This window comes from Pelodiscus sinensis, unplaced genomic scaffold (genome assembly GCF_049634645.1).
Source record: "Pelodiscus sinensis isolate JC-2024 unplaced genomic scaffold, ASM4963464v1 ctg88, whole genome shotgun sequence".
NCBI lineage: Eukaryota > Metazoa > Chordata > Testudines > Trionychidae > Pelodiscus > Pelodiscus sinensis.
Genome location: NW_027465944.1, coordinates 235,424 through 257,511, shown reverse-complemented (window position 1 = coordinate 257,511; position 22,088 = coordinate 235,424). Strand labels below are relative to the sequence as shown.

Here is a 22,088-nt window from a genome sequence, read left to right as displayed (position 1 = left end):
AGCGGAGCCAACCTCGGAGCCTGGCGTCACGCTGAGTCCTGGGGGACTGAACAGTAACACCAGAGCAGACCCAAAGCACTGATGGCAACCGAGGGCACCAGTGTCTAGTGGTCAGAGCAGGGGGTCAGGGCCCTGGGCTGCTCCCTCGCAGCAGGTCGTGAACCCCAGTGATTTAGCCCCACGCCCTGGAAAGCCGCCTCTGCTGCGGGCTGCCTGGCTTGAGCTCCTCCGGCTGGCTGGGTGGGTGGAGGGGCTATGCCAGCCACTCCCTGTGGCAGGGCGCCCATGAGACAGGGCCTGAGCCGGCCGGCCCCTCCCGCTCCCCTCGTAGCCCCTGGCAGCGGGACCGAGGAGCTGAGCTCAGCCCCTCAAAGGGGTTTAGGAACCTCAGTACCCTTGCGTGTCTGGGCCCAGAGCCGTGAACGCAGGACTGCCAGCGGCTAGGCCGGCCCCGAACCACTGCCCCAGGGTGGCCTGTGGCACGCCCCGTCCCTCCCTCGGCCCCCCAGCCCATCGGCCCCCGGCACGGTCCCGGGATGCCTCCGGCTGAGCGAGGGGCCCCGTGGGGACGGGCCTCCTCCAGTGCCCAGCCACAGCCCTGCCCCCGCCCCGGGAGGCTGCTCCTGTCTCTGAAGGCGCCGTTGCCCCCCCGCAGGAGCAGGCCTCGTGGGTGTGCCGCTGCGAGGACCGTGTGGTGCAGCGTCTGGAGCAGGATTTCAAGCTGACCCTGCAGCAGCAGAACTCCCTGGAGCAGTGGGCCGTGTGGCTGGACGGGGTGGTCACCCAGGTCCTCAAGCCACACCAAGGCAGCTCCAGCTTCCCCAAGGCGGCCAAGCTCTTCCTGCTCAAGTGGTCCTTCTACAGGTAGGCGCCTGCCCTCCCCCCCGCCGGGCTGGGCCTGGGCGTCAGACCTGGCGGGAGGTAACCCCAGCGCCCGGCTCTTCCCACAGCTCCATGGTAATCCGGGACCTGACCCTGCGGAGCGCCGCCAGCTTCGGCTCCTTCCACCTCATCCGCCTGCTCTACGACGAGTACATGTACTACCTGATAGAGCACCGCGTGGCCCAGGCCAAGGGCGAGACGCCCATCGCTGTCATGGGAGAGGTGGGTGCTCCGGCCAGGGCACCAGGCAGAGCCAGGCCCCGGACTGGAGGGACTGCAAAGGGGGCTTAACGGGGCAGTGGCTTGTCGCACGGCGTTAGCCCAGCCGGACGCGAGGCGCCGGAGGCGGGAGCCGGGGAGGGCTCTGGCCTCGGTGCGACCAGAACGGCCCTGGCACACGGAGCTACTCCCCCCGGCCAGCCGCCCGCCGCCCGGGTTCCTGCTGCAGGATTTAGGGGCCTGGAAAGGGCTGGCGGGTTTCCTTTAGGGAATTCCCTCTCCCACCCTGGGGCAGCGCCTGCCTTGCCGTACGCCGGGCCAGACCCAGTGGGGCGCTAGCGCCTGTGGGGCGGGGGCCCTGGCGGGGTTTCTAGCTGTCTAATAGCACAGAACTGAGGCTACATCCACACGGCACCCTTCTTCCGCAGCATATGCAAATGAAGTAGAATATCGCTGCGCTTCATTTGCATAATTAATTAGGGGCCGTGTTTGTGCCTCGGGAAGAACGGCTCTTGCGCACGAGGGGGGTTTGCGCAAAAAGGAGCCGTCTACAGAGCTCCTTTGCACAAAAGCCTTTTGAGCAAAAACGACCCCTAATTAATTATGCAAATGAAGTGCGACAATATTCTACTCCGCGCTTCATTTGCATAAGCTTTTGCGGAAGAAGGGTGCGGTCTAGATGTAGCCTCAGCCCTTGTCCTGCTGGCTGCCCCCCCCCCCCTTCACTTTCACCAGGTTGGAGCAGGGGCTTGGGGGACTGGGGTGGGGCCAGGCTCTGGGGCTGCGGGAGGGGCTGGGGGTGGGGTACAGGAGAGGGGGCAGGGCCCGGGTGGCACTTACCTAAGGCAGCCCCTGAGCTATGTCCCTGTAGCTCCTAGGCAGGGGCCTGGCTCCGGGAGCTCCCTGCGCCTGCTGGCACCGCCTCCCCAATTCCCATTGGCTGCGGCTCCTGGCCAATGGGCGCTGCAGAACTGGTGCTGGGGGCGGGGCCTCTCTGGCCCCTGTGGGTCGGGACCCTGCCTCAGCCCTCTGCGCTGCCCACCGGCCCCGCGCAGACCCTCGTCCTCTTCTCTCTTCCAGTTTGCCAACCTGTCGAGCTCCTTGAATTCTCTGGACCCAGACAAAGGTAACCGCCCCCCTTCCGCGTCCCCCTCGGCGCTACGCCCCCCGGCTCCCGGGGGTCTGGCTCGCCCGGTCCAGCAGAGCCCTCAGGGCTCTGACCAGAAGGGTTCAGATGCCCCCCAGCCCCGCCGCAGGCTGCAGCCACGGGCCGAGGGCGAGGAATTGCCACGGGGGGGCGGGGCCACGGGGGCAGCCCGGACACTCAGCCCCTCCCTCTCCTTCCGGCTCTGGTGCAGACGAGGAGGAGGAGGAGGAGGAGGAGAGCGACGACGAGATGCAGCAGGAGATTTCCCTCAACTCCAACGAATCCACCAGCCTGGCGGCCGAGGCCCTGGAGCCCCCCCCCAAGCTCTCACGGACGGACTCCCGGGGGATCTTTGTGCAAGCCCTGCCTTCCAGCTAGAGGCCAGGGAGCCGCCTGCGTGGGCCTGGGCCCGGCTCCCCCGGCTGCTGCCGAGGATAAAGATGAGCTTTTCCTTGTCTGCGAGTGGTATGCAAAGCGCTTTCATTCCCCGCCCGGCCCGGCCCCTGGGGGCTGCACCGGGAGAGCTCCCCCTCGGGGGGCTAGAACCACTATGCCCTCGGCGCCAGCTCCCCTGCTTTGGAGCGGGTGCCCTTTCCCAGGGCTGGCAGAGAGCATCATGGGACTTCTCCAGTACCCGTCTCCACCGCCGCCTGCCAGCCCCTTAGCTGCCCTGGGAGCCGCGTCCCGGGGGCGGGCCACTCGGACTCCTGCCAGGCAGAGCATGCCCCCCCACAGCTCCGAGAGCCATCCCCTGGGAGGCACCAAGTCCAGCAGCTCCTCCCAGTGCTAGCCTGGCTCCGTGGGTCTGGCCCAGCCATGCCGGGGCCGGGGGGCGTGTGCCCTTGGGCTCTGGCTCTGGCTCGGGGCTAGCTGAGCGGAGGGCATTAACGACGACTCCCCTTGGCAAAGGCCCCGGCCCAGCGCTCGGCCCCCCGGGGAAGGGCCCAGCACCGTCGCTGCCCCCGCCCACCCGTCAGCCTGCCAGGGAGCGCCGGGTCCAGCTCCAGCGCCGGGCAGCCTCAGGAGTCGCTTGCCGGAGGGGCGCGCGGCAGAACTCACGTGCCTTAGGGAACACGCGTGTTGTGCCACACGCGGCAGCTGCGAACAGGCTGGGGAGGGGGGCTACACAGATTTCTCCTCCCAGCCCTGGGAAAGCAGCCCCAGTCGAGCTCCCACTGCTGAGTTTTCCCAGCCCCACTGGGAATTGGCTCTGGCGGCTTCCCCCGCCCAGCTCCAGGCTCCTCGCTCCAGTTGTGCAGAGGCTCTGGCTGTCTCCTTCCATCCGGCTCGGTCCCAGGGTGCGAGGGCGGGAGGGGAGCTCCCTCCCCTTCCTGGCCTAGGATCTCGTCCCTTTGTGCCCTCAGCACTGCCAGCCTCACCCAGCGCCGGCTCCGCCCGGGGGTGCTGGCGGCTGCCCTAGCGATCCACTGCGCGTGGTGGGTGCTGCGGCCGGCCCTGGAGCACAGTCTGCCAGGGAGCAGAGCTTTTCCTCACAGCTCCCCTGGCCGTGGCAGCTCGCTGAGGGCTGGCCCGTTCACCTGCAGCACAACCCGCGTGCGGGGGCCCGTCGGCACAGGGCGAGTCACCCCGCGGAGGGGCCGGGACCGAGTCTCACATGCCCCTGGCCCCAGGACACGGAGGTTTCCTGCTGCTCTCCCGACCGGCCGGCCGGCCCCGGGGGTTTGACACCAGTTGGCAGGGAGGGGAGCTTGGCCCCGTTGGCACCCTGGGGAAAGCCGTGCCCAGAGGCTCACATGCCAGGCAGCCTCGGGCCCTGCACCACGTTCCAGGCTGTCCTGGGCCCCTCCTGCCTGCTGCTTGCAGACGCTGGGGCCGGTCCCTGCCCTTGGCCAGTGCTCCTGAGGCCCCTCCGGTTGCTGCATTAGGACCTAGGGGCTCAGACAGGAGCCGGGCTGTGACCACGAGGGGCCCGAGGAGCAGGGCTGGGCAGCTCAGCTGCTTACATCCCCACCTTGGGGCTCCCCGGCCATTGTCCCCCCCAAACCCAAGGCAACCTCTGACCTCGACTGCATGGAGACAATCAGGTGCCTGGTGCAGCGAAGGGGCCCTGCCCTGGCGCAGGCTGCAGCAGCCACGTCGCTGGGTTCACCCCGGGCCAGACCGGCGTTGGCGGCTCTGGCTCACGTCTAGCCGCTCGGGGAGCAGCGAGTCCCTACGGCTCCGCTTGGGTCCCGCCCGGGGCATTTCTACCTGACTCCAGGAGAGCTGCCGGTTAGGGCCGCCCTGGGGCCCTCCAGCCAGGAATGCCGGAGCACGGGCTCAGCAGCCGGTAGGCAGGGCCCCCCCATGCTCGGCCAGAGCCCTGCCCTTCCCAGGGGCCCCGCTGAGCAGCTGCTTTGAATTTCGCCTCGGCCTGTTCCCCGGGGCCCCGCTCACTGGGATTGGAGTGGCCAGGCCGGCTGGGGAACAGGAAACTGCTCATTGCCCCTGGGCAGTGCCAGCCGGGGGCCAGACCGCGGCCGCCAAGGCCTCACCCTCCCGTGGGCCCGGCCCCAGCCAGCCAGCCAGGGCCAGCCCCAGTGCCAAATCCCCCCTCCCAAGGCCCTGGCAGGGAACCAGCAGGTGCTCAGGCCGCCAGGCCTGGCTACAGTCACGCCTGCTAGTGCAGGGAACAAGGCTCACAAGTCAGCGCCTCGGGCTCCCAGCAAGGCTCCTTGCTTTGCAAACACCGTGGCCGCTCGGCTGCCGTCGCGCCCCCCAGCCAGGCCCAGCGGCGCGTTTCCCACAGCGAACCCGGCCGCAGGCGCCGTGCCGCTCACTGTGAAAACTACTGACCCCAGGGCAGCTGCGCGTGCGAGGAAGAGCTCAGAGCCGTGGTGGGCTCCGGCCCGGCCCAGGGGCAAGCGAAGACACTTCGCCCCCTCACAGGACCAGCTCCCTGCTCGGTCACTGGGGGGGAGACAGCCGGTAGCTTCCCTTGGTTTGCTTCCTGCCCAGGCACGAGGACAGCCGGGGGCAGCTCAGACCCCCACGCGCCGGGGCGGGAGCCCTGCCTAGCCAAACCGGGACGGGAATCCTCGCTCAAAGCTACTTGTGCTCTTCCGGGGAACGCTCCTGCCTTTGGTTTGAGTTGCTGCCTTATAAGTACCCTCTACCCACCAGGAGAGAGACCCGCGCGTGTAGCTTGTGGGCTGGCAGGACCGGGCGCTCGCTTAGCCCCGCTTTTCTCCCTGGCGGCCCCCTCCCTGCCAGCAACGAAGAGGCAATCCAGCGGGCCGGGCGGCACGCCGCTCCCCAGGAACCGAGCGCCGGGCACCCCTTTGTAACTGAATATTAGATATTCTAGTTTTGAAGAGGAAGAGGATCCTGTGCTTTTGTATGTAATTACTAATCCTTGCTCTATACACCACCTAAATATTGTGAGATTGGTGAAGATATAAATTACTTGATATTTTTGGGTTTTTTCAACCATCATGGCCTTATTTGTTCACTTTTTCAGTGGTTTAAACCTGTGAGATAGATGTTTATTGCAAAATCGACATATTGTATAAAATATATTTTGTGTCAATCTTTTGTGCGGAGCGGCCTTCACGTGGGGTGTGAAGAGCTTTTGTAGGTGTCCTGGCCCGGGCGCTGGGCAGTGCCTGTGATCGGATGGTGTGGACGTGTGTAGCTAGAGTGCAAACGCTGTTTTCTACCTTTTGTAGTTCTTTCTTAAGAGAAATAAATCCAGCTGTGTTCTTTGCCTCCCGCGCCACCTGGTTATTGGCAGCAGGAGCCGTGCCCGGAGCGCAGTGACGCTCCAGCCCCGCACGCCGGGCCGTCAGGCAAACAGCCGCTGCTCAACGAGCTTGTCAGAATGGCCCAGGGGATTGAGACATCTGTGGGAGTCTCCTAGCCCCCATCGCCACAGGAGATGTGCCTAGATAAAGTATGGATCCCCGGTGCCCCGTGGGCAGGGCTATTCTCTTCAGTGCGGGGGAAACTGAGGCACAGAGCCCAAGTGGCTGGCCCAAGGCCACACGGAATTCAATTCCAGGCTCGCACCTGAGCCACCCAAACCACTGGGCTGGGTGACGGGGGTTAAATCCCCAGACTGCTGAGAATTCCAGCCCCCCCCGCAGAAAGCGAGGCGAGCCGGCGCCTTGGAAATTAAAACGTTTATTACAGGGAAACGAAAGCCCATTTGAGGAGAACTAAATGATGAACAGTGGGAGGGGCGCTGTGGAATGACCCACCAAGTGTGCGGGGGAGGGGGGCTATCTGGACTCCCAAGGGAAAACCTCCTCCACTGGGAAAAGTGCCGTAAACACCGAACAGAGAATGACACTTAAATACCCACCGAACGGGACCGGAACCGGCCCAGGGGCACGCTGGCCGGGGGGCTCCCCTCCGCCGTGCTGCCTCCCCAGGCCAGGCGCGGCCCGAGCGCAGTTAACAATTCACCACCTCCAAAAGCAGGGGCGGAAGGGCCCCGCCCTGGCAGAGCCCCGCTGCTCACGCTGAGCGTAAGTCACCGCAGCTCACGGGGACGAGGGTCAGGTCTCCTCCCCCCGTCCCGCCAGCTCGAGTCCCAGCCAGACACGCTGCGCGCGGTCCAACCCCGAGGAGCCGCTCGGCCAGGCTGGGCCCGGGAGGAAGGCGTCCCCTCCCCCCCGGAGACTCCTACGTCCAGCCCCTTCCAGCAAAAGCACGAGTTGCGCTAATTAAAAAAGGACGAAGAGAAATGAAAACCAAACGAGACTCAACCGGGAGGAGGTAGTTCAATCCGACGGCCAGGAGCCCGTCACAAGACGATCCAGGTGTAGCGCTCGTTGTCGGCCAGCACCTTCAGGGAGCAGCCTGCAGAGACGACAGCACAGAGGGGTCAGGACAAAGGGCCTGGGCGGAGAGGGGCCTGGCGCGCCTTCAGCTCCTGCTAGCTGAGGGGAGCACAATGAAAGCCCGGCCCGGCCGCCAGCCAAGAGAGCCCAGCCCCGGATCCCGAGCCTCTGGCCTCCATCAGGCGCCCGGGGCCCAGGGCAGCCACAGGCCCTGGAGAGATGGGACGAGGAGCGGCTGCGAGTCCCCCTCCCATTCCCATTAGGGGTTCTGGGCATGACCCAGTGCCGCAGCTGGGTCCAGGCTGGGAGGGCTTGGCCAGACACTGTCTGCACCAGGGCTGCTGGGGGCCAGTGTCTGTCTGACCCATCAGCCCAAGTTCAGCCAGGGGCCGGCTGCAGGAAGCCCTGGGGTGAGCGTGTCAGCGGCGTGACCCCAGCAGCCCCTAGGAGCAGGCGGTTATTTCAGCTGCAGGACACAGCCGGGGGCCAGGCAGTGAGGGCAGAGAAACAGCCCCATGCAGGGAGTCTGGGGCAGGCCCCTGTCTAGAATAGTGTCTCAACCTTTTTTTATAAAGTATATTTAAAAAAAGGGGTAAGTACACCTTTAAAAAAAGTACCCCCAGTACCTACAGTTCTCAGAGGCACAAACATTTTTTCTACCGTTGCAACACATCTGTTTAAACAGCTCAATGGTAGCCGGGCGGGCGATGAAACGTCTGGAAAGCTGAACCCAAACATTCAGTTTTCTCCACATTTCAGTTGTGCTGGGTACCCCCGGACTTCTCTGGAGTGACCCCAGGGTACTCGCCCCGCTGCCTGAGGAACCCTGCTCTAGAGACCGAGCAGCACGGCCCAGGCAGGCTGGGAACGGCGCAGGCACCGCGCTGGGAGGCCGAGCGCGGACGGCGATCTTCCATCTCGCGCACGCAGCCCCCCAGGGCTCCCCCCAGCGAGGGGACCGGCCGTTACCTTTATGAAGTGCCTCGTTGGTCATCCTGTTGACGTATCGCCCGCTGCTCTCGGGCACCAGCCACTTCATCACCATGTCCACACAGCTCTTCCGGTAGGAGCTCCACACGCTGCCGCTGCGGACGGCACAGACACTGAGCTCGCGGAGCCAGGCCACGCCCTGAGGGGGGGTCAAGCCCCAGGCAGCCCTGGGATTCCGGCCACCCCCACCAGCCCAGGGGAGGCGGAAGGCAGCCGGGTGCCCAGCGAAGAGCGCCGGGAGGGGCGCTTGGGTGGGAAAAGGGGGGGTTGAACTGGGGCGGCAGCATTTTCGGGGCGCAGGGCGAGGCTCTGAATCTGAACAGCGAAGGGCTGAAGGAGCCAGGATCCGGCCCCCCTGCCACGCACCTGGTCTGCCCCTTGACTTCCGTGAGGTCTCCCACGCTGACGGTGACGAAGGTGCCGGTGTTCAGGTCCCAGGCCACTTTCAAGCTGGTGTGATAGGTCTTTGGTCTGGGGAGACACGGGCCTGGTTAGAACAGGGACCCTGCGGGGGACACGCCCCAGGCTCGCTCTGGGCAGGTACCAGAGCCCCCCGGAGCCCACTCAGGACGGAGGCTGGGTGGGTGGAGGGGATCTGTAAAGGGGGTTCCCCTGAAAGCCCCCTGGGCCTCCCCTCACCCGAGTTCCTGCCCTACTCTGGGGACTGGCTCCCCTAAAACATCAGGCCGAGGGGCCGGAGAGGCGGCGGCTGCACTCACCTCAGCTGGCCCTCTTCGTCCGGAGCCGGGAAGGCCAAGAGCAGCAAGCCGATGTTGATGATGACTTGGTTGGTTTCTGGACACACCTAGGGGGAGGGACCGGCCAGGTGACTGGGGAGGCAGCGCCGTGCTGGCAAGGGGGTGAGTCTGGCAGAGATCACTGCGGAGCTGGGCTGGGCACGGCCACCCCAGGGAGGCTGGATCCCAGTGCCAGGCAGAGGGAAGGGGGCCGGGCTGCCTTCAGCCCTGGATGGCCACTGCAGACCAGGGCTCTCTGCTAAGCCACCCCCCGGCTGCCCTCCCCGTCCCTCGGCAGGCTCCGGACCAGGCGTTGGCGTGCACAGGACGCCTGCCCACGGGATTCCCCGCCGCGCCCGGGCACTGCCGAGGCCAGACAGCGGGACTGGGGCCCCCGACTAAGCGAGATGTGAGGCAGCGACGCGACGGGGGGAGGCCTGTCCCCTCCGATTAGGTAAGTCCGGAGCAGTCGGCAGGAAGGTCAACTCCCCCCCGACCCGGGGCCAGCGCAGCAGCCGGGCGAACGCAGAGGCTGGCACGCCCGCGCCTCCAGGTTCCCGGCCAGACCGTCGCTCCCCACGGAGCCCCAACCGCCACCTGCAGACGGGACCCAGGGAGGACACGGCACCCCAGGGCTGGCGTCGCTGGCCGTGCTGTGCCGCAAGAGGGCTCCTGCCGTCGGCTTCATTCCAGCGGGAGCCCCACATTCCTGGCGGCGCCCTGCTCCGGGATGCAGCCGTCAACAGGAAAGTTCCTTGCTCCTTCTGGGGATGCACCCGGCAGAGCCGCGGGGGCAACCCTGCTGGCTCCCAGCCCGGGGAGAACCCCGGGGCCCTGCAGTCACCCTGCCACACTCACGCCCTCACCTCTAAGATGACGATGTCGTAGTCGCTGAAGGAGCAGAACTGCCTGGACCAGGAGGCGTCGTTCCGGATCACCTCGTTAATGACATACTCGAAGTCCAGCGTCAGCTGCTCCACAGTCAGGTACTGGCCCTGCAAGGGGGCAGGGAACCAGACACCTCAGCGTCCGTTTCGCCAAAGCCCTGAGGGCCTGTCGCCTTGCGCCCGCCCTCGGGTGCACCGGGGGCCCGCTGTGTCCGAGGCACGTCCTCCCCCCGAGCTGTGGCTGCAGAAAGGGGCTCTGGTCTCGCCCCCTAGCTCTGCACTGACACTGACACAGACACCGGCTGCTCCAAGCTGGATTCCGCTCCCGCAGTGCCAGGCCTGTGATGGCAGCTTCCCTGCGGGCTCACGCGCCGCCCTGTGCAAGCCCACGACCCCTCCGGGACTGGCAGCCAGGCTAGAGGGAGGACTCCCTGCAGGCTCTGTGGGGCCTCTGGCTGGGCGCCCGGACAGTGCGGGGCGCTCGCTGGAGCCTCTAGCCGCGCCGACAGGACGAGGTGCCCCGGGCGGGCGGGCCCACAGTGCGACCCTCCTGAAGCCCTGGGGGCCGGGTCCTTCAGAGCAGGGATCCCCCCCTCCCCACACTCAGAGCTCACCAGAGTCCTTAACAGGGCAACGGGACAAGGGGGCACCCACCCGGGGGCGCCCAGAAGCACAGCCAAGGCTACAAGCCAGGTCTCCCGGGTCCCAGGCCAGCGTGCTGCCTACTAGTGCACGCTGCCCTCCCCGGCCTCACGCGTCTCCCTGCGTAACCCCCCCGACGGAGCGGAGATCTGCCCCCAGCCCGTCGAGAGGGGACCCTTCGGTCTCTCCTGACTGGAGCCAGGCCAGCAGGGCCGGGCTCTGCCCCAGCTGCCAGTCAGAACGGACGCCTGAAAACGCACCACTCGGCGCCAGCCAGCGCGCACGTGGGGACCTGCTGCCCAGGGAGACGTCGCTATGGAACAGCTGCGGCTGACGCAAGCTTAGAGACACCCGCCTCCGCCTGTGCCCGGCCCGCCCCATCGGGGGCCAGAAACCAGGGCTGCCCAGGCCAGCCGGCAAATGGTGGCTCACCGGATTTCAAGCCGACAGCGCCCCCCATACCCACCCCCAGCCCGAGGCCGGGCCTGACCTGGAATATCGCTCTCTCCTTCAGTGGCTTCAGGTTCCGCCCTCGCAGGTCCGTCACGACAAACGGCAGCGAGATCTTGTCGTCCTCGTACTCTGGAAGGGAAGGCGGCGTGAGGCAGGGCCACGGGGCCGAACCGGAATGGGACGAGCCCCTCCTAAGGGCGCAGGTCAGTGCAATCTGCTCCCAACGGCCTTGCTGCTCAGACCGGCGGCACGTGCCTTTCCGAGCCCGCCTGGGGGCCAGAGCCCCTGCGCCCGCCGGCCCTGCAGGCGCCACAGTGCGGGGGGAGGCAGCTGCTCGACTCCAGGGTTCATGGGATCATTCCAGCGGCAGCTGAGACCGTGGGCTCTGGGGGCCGGGGCTGGCTTCTTGCTGTAGGGTTCAGGGCCAGGCCTGGGGCTACCATGGGACACACACAAATGGGGGGTTCTAGGTTGGATATTAGAACAAGCTGTGCCCCATGGCGGGTGGGGAGGTGCTGGGCTGGGTTCCCTAGGGCGGGGGTGGAACCTCCAGCCCTAGAGGTGTTTCAGTCCCGGCTGGGATTGCTCAGTCAGGCTGGTCCTGCTTTGGGCCGGGGGCTGGACTCGCTGAGCCCCGAGGCCTCTGCCAGCCTGGGGATTGATTCTGGGTCGGCAGCTACCCCCCAAGGCTCCAGGCTGGGGGGGACGGGGAGGGGCCGTGAAAGAGGCGGATTCCGAAGCGGCCCCTCAGCGGAGGCGCCCACCCGCCAGCAACAGCAGCTGGGCCATTTCAGCAAGTGGGTGCATTGACTGGGGCACCGGGCGGGACCCTGCAGAGGGAAGAGACAAAGCCCCGGGCCATGGGGCAGGGGAGGGTCTGCAGCGACCAGAGCCACCGCACTGAGCCGCTCCTCCTGGCGCCAGAACCGGGGAGCAGCCCTGCGCCGGGATCTCCCCGAGGGGGACAGGGCCCCTCTGGCCAGAGGCCCCGGGGAACGGCGCGTGGCTGGGTCTAGCACGGAGGGCGGGCGGGCGGCTCGAGCCCACAGCCCTGGAGGGACGCTGGAGAAGAGAAACCTCGGGATTTTCCACCCCCCCCACACTGAATGGCTGCAGATTGCAGCACAGAGCAGGCCCCGCAGAACGGGCCCCGCAGGGACCCCCGGGCCCCGCAGCGTGGGCCCCGCGAGAGGGAAGCTGGGCCCGGCTCGGCCCATTCAGTCTCCAGCTCTCCACTCAGCCTTGCCACAAAAACGCAAAGCTGCCTCGCAGCCCACAGGGGTAGCACAGGGGTGGGCCCACTTTCTGGCCCGAGGGCTACATCGGGTAGGGAAGGTTGGGCCTCCCCGCACAGCCCCCTTGCCTCCTATCTGTCCCCCCAGACCCACCACCAGGCAACTCCTCCCCTGCTCCCCACCCCACGGGCCTGGAACTTCCCCACAACCCCCCATTCTCTGCCCCTTGAGTGGCTCCCCCGAGCCCCCTCCATCAGCCCCACAGCCCCAGGCTCCCCCGAGCCCCCTCCATCAGCCCCACAGCCCCAGGCTCCCCCGAACCCCTCCATCAGCCCCACAGCTCCAGGCTCCCCCGAACCCCTCCATCAGCCCCACAGCCCCAGGCTCCCCCGAACCCCCTCCATCAGCCCCACAGCCCCAGGCTCCCCCGAGCCCCTCCATCAGCCCCACAGCCCCAGGCTCCCCCGAGCCCCCTCCATCAGCCCCACAGCCCCAGGCTCCCCCGAACCCCTCCATCAGCCCCACAGCTCCAGGCTCCCCCGAACCCCTCCATCAGCCCCACAGCCCCAGGCTCCCCCGAACCCCCTCCATCAGCCCCACAGCCCCAGGCTCCCCCGAGCCCCTCCATCAGCCCCACAGCCCCAGGCTCCCCCGAACCCCTCCATCAGCCCCACAGCCCCAGGCTCCCCCGAGCTCCCTCCATCAGCCCCGCAGCCCCAGGCTCCCCCGAACCCCTCCATCAGCCCCGCAGCCCCAGGCTCCCCCGAACCCCTCCATCAGCCCCGCAGCCCCAGGCTCCCCCGAACCCCTCCATCAGCCCCGCAGCCCCAGGCTCCCCCGAACCCCTCCATCAGCCCCGCAGCCCCAGGCTCCCCCGAACCCCTCCATCAGCCCCACAGCCCCAGGCTCCCCCGAACCCCTCCATCAGCCCCGCAGCTCCGCTTACCGTCCTCCGGCTCCGAGAGGTCGCTGGGCTCCAGCACGTACCGCAGCTTGGTGTAGTTCACGTAGCCGGGCTCGGCCGTCTGGCTCTCCAGCTCCAGGCCGGCAAGGGGAGAATCCTTCGGGGGCTGCTCCCCTTCTGGAGTTCGGTCTCCCCTGGGCGAGGAGAGGCCGTGGTGCAGGCGGCAGTCACTCCCGGAGGGCCCCAAGCACGGCCTGGCCTCCCACGCTGCCCCAGCCGGGACGCCCTGGGACAAGAACCCGTGCGGGCCGGTGTCCTTGGTGGGACAGCACTCTGACTGGCTGTCAGCTGCCTCCTCCTCGGGGGCTGGGCCTTTCGCCTCCTGGGCCCGGCGGAAGATGTCGGCCACAAACTCTTTGGCCTTGGCCACAGCTGGCGACAGCTCCGGGGGTTTGATGGGGCCTTGTGGGCCCGGGGCAGCTCTGCTGGCAGCCACTGGCGCAGCCCCGCTCCGGCAAGGGGAGCTGCCTCCTTCCATCCGCTCCTCCGCGCCCGCGGGGCCCGGCATGGCACCTGCAGCACCACACGCCCCCGCCCGGGGGGGCGGCGCCTGGGTCCTTCGCTCGTAGAGGATCTGACAGAAGCTGCTGTCCTCTAAAGCGGAGAGAGGGAGGAAGGGGTTAAAGAGGCCACGGCCACACAGACACAACTCTCAGCGTTTCCCCGGGACAAGTGGGAGCAGCCCCGCGGCCCCGATACCTGGGCAATGGGCGCAGCTCACAAACCGTTGCCCAGACCCTCCCTGTGCCCCGGGGGCGAGCGACACGCGCCCTCCTGTCCAAGGTGGCGGCTAGGCAGACCCCGAGGGCGAGGAGGACCGCCCGGCTCCTGTAGGGCGGGTCCCACGGCACTTCCCGGGCGTTACGTGCTCCCGATCGCTCCTCGGGAGCTGGGCAGAGCCAGCGCCCCCATCGGAAGGGGAGCCACGGCAGAAGGCTACTGGAGCCTGAACTCGCTTCTCCCAAACCCTAGGCTAGCGCACTAACCATTGGACCATCCTTCCTCTCCCCAGCACTGGGATTCTGGACTCACTCCCCCTTGGCTTTGAGGCCAACGAGGAGGCCAAGCGGTAATTTGCACAGCGGCGGCCCCCTCCCCGAGGTCGGCGCTTTGGGATCTGCGGGGGCTTTGCAGACACTGAGGAATGGAGGTGACAGGCCAGGTCACGCAGGGAGCCAGCAGCAAAGCCAGGAACCCCAGCACCCGCAGGAGTAAAACCCAACTGACCCGCTAGCTCCCCCGGCTCCGTGTGGCCCCCACCGTGTCTGGGTTTCTCCCACGTCCGCTGCAGGCTTCTCTCCCCAGGAGATCAGCCAGCGTCAGTCCCATCTGCTTTCGGAGGCCACCAAGCAGGGCCCGGGGCCGGAGTACACACTAACGCTGGGCCTGGCTTTTCTACGCAGAAACCCGGCTGGGGCGCAGGGAGGGTTTGCACCCTCCCAGAGGGAGGCTGAGAACCCCGATTCCCGACAGGTGCCTTGCCTGAGCGGCTCTTAAAACCTCCAGTGACGTCAGCACGGCCTTCCATGCTGCCCGAGGCATGGCACCCCACCATGGACCAAACCGACAGGGCCCCAGGAACTGCCGCAGCCGGGGGCCCCCCAAAACAGCCTGCTGCAGCAGCTTCTGGCCTTGGATCTCAAAGCACTTTGCAATCCCGGATTAACCCTGGCAGCCCCCGGCCGGTCTCCCAGCACGACACAAACCACCAGGATCAAAAGTGAGTCTCACACACGGCATCTGCTGAAACCCGGCTGTTTAACTCTGTCCCTTTTTTCAAAAAACAGACCGAGGGTTAACTTGAACGCGGCCGCGGCCGCCAGGGGACGACCTAACCTCACCGCAACCCACTCCAACGTAACTACAGTAAAATATGCGGCAACAACGAGCTCTGTAATGTTAACGAGCGACCGTGCAGCCGTGGTTTGCAGACCTCTAAGAGACTTCGTCCATCTTCCCAGGTCGGCTCAGGCTTTCTAACCAGGCCAGCGACCTGTTCGGCGGGAGGCCCGTGTGTGCGGCCTCTACTGTGGGGCCAATGCTAGTATGGACGTAGCTCTCCGGCACGTGCACTTTACAACCGAGGTCAGGTCATTCTCCCCATTTTACAGACGGGGAAACAGACACAGGGAGGGGAAGCGACTTGCCCAGGCTCAGCTAGCAAGTCCCAGTCTGATGCTCTATCCACTAGACCACACTCTCTTCTGTAGTAAACTGAGGGGGCCTCCCCCTCACTCCACCCCCAGCCTCTGCTGGTTTTCTTGCATTGCAAGCTCCTTGGGCAAGGAGAACAGGTTGTACAGCACCTAGCGTAACAGGCCCCTGGGCCCAAAGACCACCCCCCCCTTGCCAAGGCCTAGGCAGCTGCTTTGTTCCAGGTGAGCGAGCAGCCGCCAAGTGGGGAAGGCGGGTCCCACGTGGTAGCTGGGGCTCCGAAGAATGCCCTGTAGCTCTCTTATGGCCAGGCCCCGTGGCTTGCAGGACACCAGCCCTGCCCGGAGCCCCTGACAGTCTAAGCTGCGGGAGAGCCAATATCCCGGCCAGGAGGGACCGAGCGAAGCAGCCGCCCGAGCACGGCCGGGAAGGTGCCCAGGCGCGGTAACGCTCTGCCAGCCCTGGCGCGGCGCCCACCTGTGGTGCGCACGGAGACCGCGCACGCTACGAGGGAGTAGCTGGTGTTGAGCAGCACCACCTGGTCCTTCTTGAGCTGGAAGGCTGGCTGGAATGTGGGGAACGGGTAGACCACCTGGTACTTGGTGTGCAGCATGAAGCCGTGCTGCAGGCAGTGGGCGTGCGGGTCCCCTGAGGAGGCACAAGCAGAGGGACCCGTGAGCCCGTCCCCGCCCGCAAGAGGAGAACAGCGGGGGGGTCAGACAGTCCCAGAGACACCCGCGGCGAGCCTGCTAGGACTAACTGAACGAACCCCACTGGTATCCTTGGTGCTGGCTGGAGGGGGAAACTGAGGCACGGAGCATGACAACTTGCCAAAAGCCAAGCAGCAAGAGGAGCCCGGAGTCCCAACTGCCCCCCAAGCCACCGGTTCTCAAACAAACAACCCGAGGCCCCCCCCCCCGTTTTGATTCGACTTTCAGGGACCCCCTGCCCTGTCCCTTCACCGAGGCCCCACCCCCACTCACTCCATCTCCTCCCCCTCCATGGCTAGCTCTTCACCCCCCAACGCCCTTTCACCGGGCTGGGGCGGGGGGCTGGGTGCCGGGTGCCATGAGGGATCCGACATGGGGCCATGGATGAGATGTTTGGGGAGCAAGGGGGGCTCTGGGTTGGAGCAGAAGGTTGGGGGGGGGATGCAGGACAGGACTCTGAGCTGGGACGGGATGGGGGGGATGTGCATGGTGGGGGGAGGTTAAGGTGCAGTATCCCGACAGCGCTTACCACAGATCCCAGGAAGCGGCTGCCAATCCCTGTGGCCCCTAAGTGCATGGGGGGCCAGGGAGGCTCCACACGCTGCCCCTCCCCCCACTGCTATAGAGCTAGCACTGGGGCACTGGCCGTGCGTGGAGTCTCCCTGGCCCCATGCACCTAGGGGCCACGGGGACTTGGAGTTTTCCAGGGTGGGCAGGGAGCTGCCTTGGCTCTGGGAGGAAGGGCAGAGGGAGGAGCTGATAAGCAGTGCCCAGGGACCCCTGGAGTTTCCCTCCTGAATCCCGGGACCTGCAGACCCCAGTTTGAGAAACACGGCCCTAAACCAATCCGATCTCATTCCTTCCCGCCCCCAAGCGTATCTCCCCGCCTCCGCCCAGCGGCACAGCCTGCGCTGGTCCAGTAGGAAAACGCCCACCAGCGGTCCCCGTGCGCGCGGCTCCGGCGGCGAGGGACCGTCTGCCCGGCTCACCTGGATGTGCTAGGGCCATATCCCTGCAGCCGGGGCAGTACATGAGCGGGGGCATGGCCACCGTGCTGATGTAAATATCCCGATGGTTTTCATCGCTCATCATCATCATGTTCATCAGCAGCCCGTTTGCCGAGCGCGTGCTGCCGGGAGAGAGGAGACACAGCGGGTCCCGGTCAGAGGTCAGGCATTCAAACCCTGTCTCACCCACATCTTCTGCCCCTGGACTGGCACAGCTTTCACACCAGGCTCCTCAGCCAGCCGCCATGCAGGAGCGGGGGCGAGGCGGCTCTGCGAAGGGCCCAAGCAAAACTGGCATCGCAACTATGGTCCACTTACTTTTCTTTGACAAGAGCCTCGGGGCTAAGGGCAGGACTGAACCGTGCTCAGAGCTCCAAGAGCAGGTTTCACAGGCGGTGACGTTACAGTCGAGCTCCCAGCCACCGCTGGGGTGACGGAAACTTCCCCGTGTGCTTTGGCTGTAAGCTCTCGGGGGCAAGGGCAGGCTTTGGGTTCAGTCTGCGCAGCGCACAACACAAGAGGCTCCTGCCCTAGCTATCGCACCACACACAAACACAACGCGGAGGGAAGAGACACACATCGCTGCCAGTTCAACGGCACACAAAGCCACGTACAGTCACTGAAAACAGGCGGAAAACAAAGGAGGCTCGTCCTCAAAAAGCAAACAAAACAGCAAGGGAAGTGAAATCATTTTGCACGGCCGGGGGAGGGGCGTATGCCAGCCCACGTGCACCAGTTAACCGTGTAGATGTTTACACTTTCACCAACCACAGCACACGCACCCCATCTCTCTCTCTCTCACTTGCCAAGTCAGGGAATCTGGCTCTTCCAACCTCAGGCGGGGAGAAAGTAACCAAGCCCTGGCTCTCCCCTTCCTACCCCAAACCCCCGCTCCTGACAGCCATAAGCAGTCTATCTTCTAGGGCGGAGGCCCGAGCAGGGAGAGGCTGAAGGGAAGACTTGGCTTGCGCCGGCCAGGCGAGGGTGAGGAACGCAATTTCGAAGGCCAGTCCCACACGTGTGTGTTAAGCGACGTAGCTGTGTCTGTTTGAGAGGGGCAGGACTGCTTCGCACACAAACCCCTCGGGGACGCGGCTGGCAGCGGCAATGAAAGATTTGCTGTGGGTCTCAATGGCCTGTAACCCGTTCCGGGGTGGGGTGGGGGCAGTTGGGGGGACAGCAGGGAGATCAAAATCTACCCAAATCTCTCCTCCTCCCCCCACCCTGCCAGACAAGACTCATTTGATGGAACTCACTTGAAGCCAAAGACAATGACCTTGGAGGAGTCGCTGGGCCACTCACACACAGTCAGGTAAAGGTCACTGTAGATTTCTTCATCTTGAAACAAGCGAACCTGTCGTACCTATGGGAAGAACAGCGGGAACTGGACTGAAGGCCGATGGAAGAAAACAGAGAACCAAGGGAGTGGGATCTGGAATCAGAACCCCACCGGGAAAACACCTGCAAGGCCAAAATTACTTGGGAAGGTCTTGGAAGAGGCTTGGCTGGGATCAGGCGTTCACTGAAGATGTTCGGTTTGGCACAGACAGGACTGAAATGTAAAATTACCTGATTCCCCCTTCTCTCAGGAGGGCCCCAAAATGCTTTAGACACAAACCAACTGCACACAAGAAATCACTGCGTACAGCTGCCTCTGGGGTGGAGCACCACATAGTTTGACAGCGCACAGCACCAGCATTTAGCACAGGAAGAACTGAAACCACGGGGAAAATGCGACAGTTTCATTAGGGATCTGGGGAGGCCAGCTTCTTAACGCGAGCAAAGTGCACCCGAAGGATTCTCCAATGGCCCAGCTGGGATTTCCTTCTGCCTCCCTTAAAGCGCAGACCACACCAAACCCTGGTCAGCACTAGATCCCTCTGGATCTAGGGATGTAAAATAACATGCAAAGAGTTAGTGGCTAAGCATTAGCTTTAACTGGTTAATGGAAGTCCTGCAGGCGGGTACTGCTTGGACTGTGTCCAGCCCACCACACCACACCCTGGGCGGAGGACTGCTCCAGCCGGACTAGGCCGCTGGTTAGCCATTTACCCCAGAAGTGTGCCGGTAAAGTTAACCCTTCGCAGCCCAAAGGGAGAATATCTGCAGGAAGTGGGTCTTCATTATGCTCAGTTCCTTCCGGAGCAGGGATGTTAAATGTCGGTTTATTGAATAGTCTCCAGGGGCGGCCGGCAGCCAGTGCACTCCGGCCCCAATCCCGAGGAGCCCCCTTGTCACTCCACACTGCTGCCTCTGGATCAGAGGCTGCAGCCTAGGGTGCCAGGCAGGAGCTGGTCTGTGAGGGGAGCCAGTTTAAAAACCAGCTCGCCTCATCCACTGGCTGCCTGTCACCCCACGCTGCCTGCCTGGCTCCTAACACGTTTTAAATAGAGAATCGCAGTGGGAGTAGGTCCCGGAACCGTCACGAGCCAGGCTGCTGGCCAGCCTGCTAAAAAATGCACAGGCAAGGGGGAGGAGGGATGCAAAAGCTTATCGGTTAATTGACTACACCAGGGCTGCTCAACTTTGGAAGCCTCAGGGGCCTCAATGATACTCACAGCACATGCTGAGGATCGCAACTTAAGTGCGGTTGCATAGACATGCAAATATTTATACAAATATATGCAAGGCTCTGCACATGTGCAGATCACTCCGTGCCGGCTCTTCCGGGGCCACGGGCGAGTAGATTACACTATTTGTCAAGCCCTGACTATATGCAAATAGCTTCTTTCACACTGACAGGCATGAATGCAGAGATTAAGGCAAGACCACACAACACACTGGCCCCATTTAAGCCAGTTTTGCTGATACTCATAAAATGCGACATTTACCCGATTTCCACCCACGTGACATCACTTTTAATGAGCAACGACAGTCCAGGAATGTAACTACTAAAACGCATCTCAACCGAAGACCGTTCTACTGACTTGCCATTATGGAGCGTGCTCCCAGTGGAGGCCATGTTCAAAGGATCCACCCATGGGCAGCACGTAAACCCCCACGTAAACCCAAACTGCACCGCAGGTCGCACGCAGTCCACGGGCCGCGAGTTGAGTAGCCCCGGACTACACCCCTATTCTGGAGTCTTCCCTCCCCCCATAGCAGAGGGGGACGTGTACACACCAGCTTCAGCTTGCTGTGGACGTTGAATTCCCACCAGTAGAGGTGGTAGATGTAGAAGGAGAAGTCGTCATCGCCGCTGTTGCTGGTATATGACAAGACGTACCTCCCGCACTTGGAGAAACCAAGGAAGATGTGTCTGGAAGGGAAGCACAGGACAGAGCACTCACAGCATTCACATCCCCACCTCGCCAAGCTTGCTGGGCCTGGCAGCTCCCCCTGCTTGTGTTTCACAGCCCCCTCCTCAACCCCCCCCCCCAAACCGGAAGTCAGGTTGGCGCCCTCCGACAGGAGGGAATGCACTTCACAGACCATGCCACTGCTTACCCTGCACACAAGAAATCCTCGTCAACAATATTCTTCAGGGAGACGCACACCCGGGGGGGCAGCTTGCGGAAAAGGCGGGGAGAAAGCTGCCCGCTGATCTGGAAAGAGGGTGTGTGTCAGAGGCTCTGCGGTACGTCCAACAAGAGGCAGGCTCAGGACATCCATGGATGTGGGGGTACCCCAAACGCCCTGAATTGTGGCCTGGGGAGGCCTTCCGCTTGTAACCCCAGGGTGCAGAAGGAGCTGAGCTAGACAAGGGCTACTTGGGGCTCAGGGGTTTATTTTCGAGAACGGTGACCGCACTAGGCGCAGCCCCCGCACTCTCTGTCGCAGCCCCCAGGGCTGGGCCTTTTGGGGCAGGGGCTGAAAGGAGCAACCTGGCTGCAGGCTGAGGGCAGCAGACACAAAACTAGGCGCCAGGACTCCCCCCGTTCTACCCCCAGCTCTCATAGAACCACAGAGCTGGAAGAGACCCCAAGAGGACATCAAGTCCTGCCCCCTGCCCCCTGCCCAAGGCAGGACCAATCCCAGCCCCCCAACCCTCACCCCCGCCACTCCCTCTCCAGTCAGATCAGCCCCTTGTGTGGAAACCGCCCTCTCTTCCTTCATCGCGCCCGACTCGGCCTCTACAGGCTGAATGCCCACATCCCCCTGCCTCTTACTGCCCTCCCGGCACCCTCCCAGTCACACCCTGCACCCTACAACCGCCCCGCACAGCCCCCCGCGGGAAGCACCCCTCCCCCGCAAAGCAGCTCCCTCCCGGGAACTCCTCCCCCCCGCAGGGCCTCCCACCCCTGGCAATGAGCCCCCAGCCTGTCCCCACAGGACCTCGATTAGTCCAGACCCCATGCCCTGCGCACGCACCCCAGGACTCCCCACGTGCCCCCCCACGGCTCCCTCCTTCCCCCCCGCCCCGCCCCCATGTGCCCCCCCACGGCTCCCTCCTTCTCCCCCCGCCCCGCCCCCATGTGCCCCCCCACGGCTCCCTCCTTCTCCCCCCGCCCCGCCCCCATGTGCCCCCCCACGGCTCCCTCCTTCTCCCCCGCCCCGCCCCCATGTGCCCCCCCACGGCTCCCTCCTTCTCCCCGCCCCGCCCCCATGTGCCCCCCCACGGCTCCCTCCTTCTCCCCGCCCCGCCCCCATGTGCCCCCCCACGGCTCCCTCCTTCCCCCCCGCCCCGCCCCCATGTGCCCCCCCACGGCTCCCTCCTTCTCCCCGCCCCGCCCCCATGTGCCCCCCCACGGCTCCCTCCTTCCCCCCCCCCGCCCCCATGTGCCCCCCCCAGCTCCCTCCTTCCCCCCCCCCGCCCCCATGTGCCCCCCCCCGCGGCTTCCTCACCCTCCCCGCCCCCCCCTCACCTTGACCCGCTCGAGCTGCCGCACCACGTGCTCCCGGCGGCCCCGGCCCCCCCCGGAGGATCCGCCCCCCGCCGGGCCCCGCTTCCCCCCCGGGCCGCCCCGCTCCGATTTCGAGCTGGGCGCCATTTTCCCCCCGGCCCCCTCAGCTTCCGGAGCGTCCCGGCCCGCCGCCGCCTCTCGCGCCCGGTCCCGCCCACGCTGCTCGTCCATTGGCCAGCGCCGCCGCCCGCCGGGATTTGAGATCACTCCGCGAGTGCCATTGGTCCACTCGGCCGTCAATCGCGAGCGTCCCGCCCCAAAGAGCTCGCTCACCAATCAGAACCCTGTCGCCTCGGCCCGCCCCGTCAGTTCGCGTTGTGTGATTGGTGGCGAATTACTGTCAGTCTCTGTGCCGTTTGGTTGCTATGGAGAAGCGCTTCAAGAGAGACCCGCCTCCAGGGGCGGCGGGAACAAGGGTCCTTGGGCGCAGGGG

General features: G+C 65.1%; 2 protein-coding genes across 12 annotated transcripts in view; one reads left to right on the top strand and one right to left on the bottom strand.

Moving 5' to 3' along the window:
- Positions 1-5,954, top strand: part of RFX1 (regulatory factor X1) — a 50,901-nt gene extending 44,947 nt beyond the window's left edge. For all 11 annotated transcript variants that reach the window (XM_075917144.1, XM_075917143.1, XM_075917140.1 and 8 more), the window contains 4 exons: positions 656-864; positions 951-1,104; positions 2,182-2,227; positions 2,460-5,954. In XM_075917144.1, the coding sequence (XP_075773259.1) occupies positions 656-864; positions 951-1,104; positions 2,182-2,227; positions 2,460-2,626 (576 nt within the window). In that variant the 3' untranslated portion in view covers positions 2,627-5,954. The remainder of the gene's footprint in view (positions 1-655; positions 865-950; positions 1,105-2,181; positions 2,228-2,459) is intronic.
- Positions 5,955-6,352: 398 nt separating this feature from the next.
- Positions 6,353-21,773, bottom strand: DCAF15 (DDB1 and CUL4 associated factor 15). Its single transcript, XM_075917154.1, has 13 exons — positions 21,617-21,773; positions 20,259-20,356; positions 19,935-20,070; positions 18,068-18,174; positions 16,794-16,933; positions 15,572-15,742; positions 12,923-13,534; positions 10,779-10,870; positions 9,626-9,754; positions 8,742-8,827; positions 8,389-8,493; positions 8,002-8,117; positions 6,353-7,051 (listed from the first exon to the last, which is right to left on the bottom strand). The coding sequence occupies exons 1-13, from the start codon at positions 21,740-21,742 to the stop codon at positions 6,996-6,998; spliced, it is 1,974 nt and encodes a 657-aa protein (XP_075773269.1). The 5' UTR covers positions 21,743-21,773; the 3' UTR covers positions 6,353-6,995.
- Positions 21,774-22,088: the final 315 nt, after the last annotated feature.

Excerpts from the sequence above, each read along its gene's own strand:
- DCAF15 (XM_075917154.1), bottom strand. The coding sequence starts at position 21,742 with ATGGCGCCCAGCTCGAAATCGGAGCGGGGCGGCCCGGGGGGGAAGCGG. Across the intron at positions 20,071-20,258 it reads GAGGATTTCTTGTGTGCAGG|ACACATCTTCCTTGGTTTCT; the intron begins GTAAGCAGTGGC and ends CTTCCCTTCCAG. Across the intron at positions 7,052-8,001 it reads CAACGAGGCACTTCATAAAG|GCTGCTCCCTGAAGGTGCTG; the intron begins GTAACGGCCGGT and ends TCGTCTCTGCAG.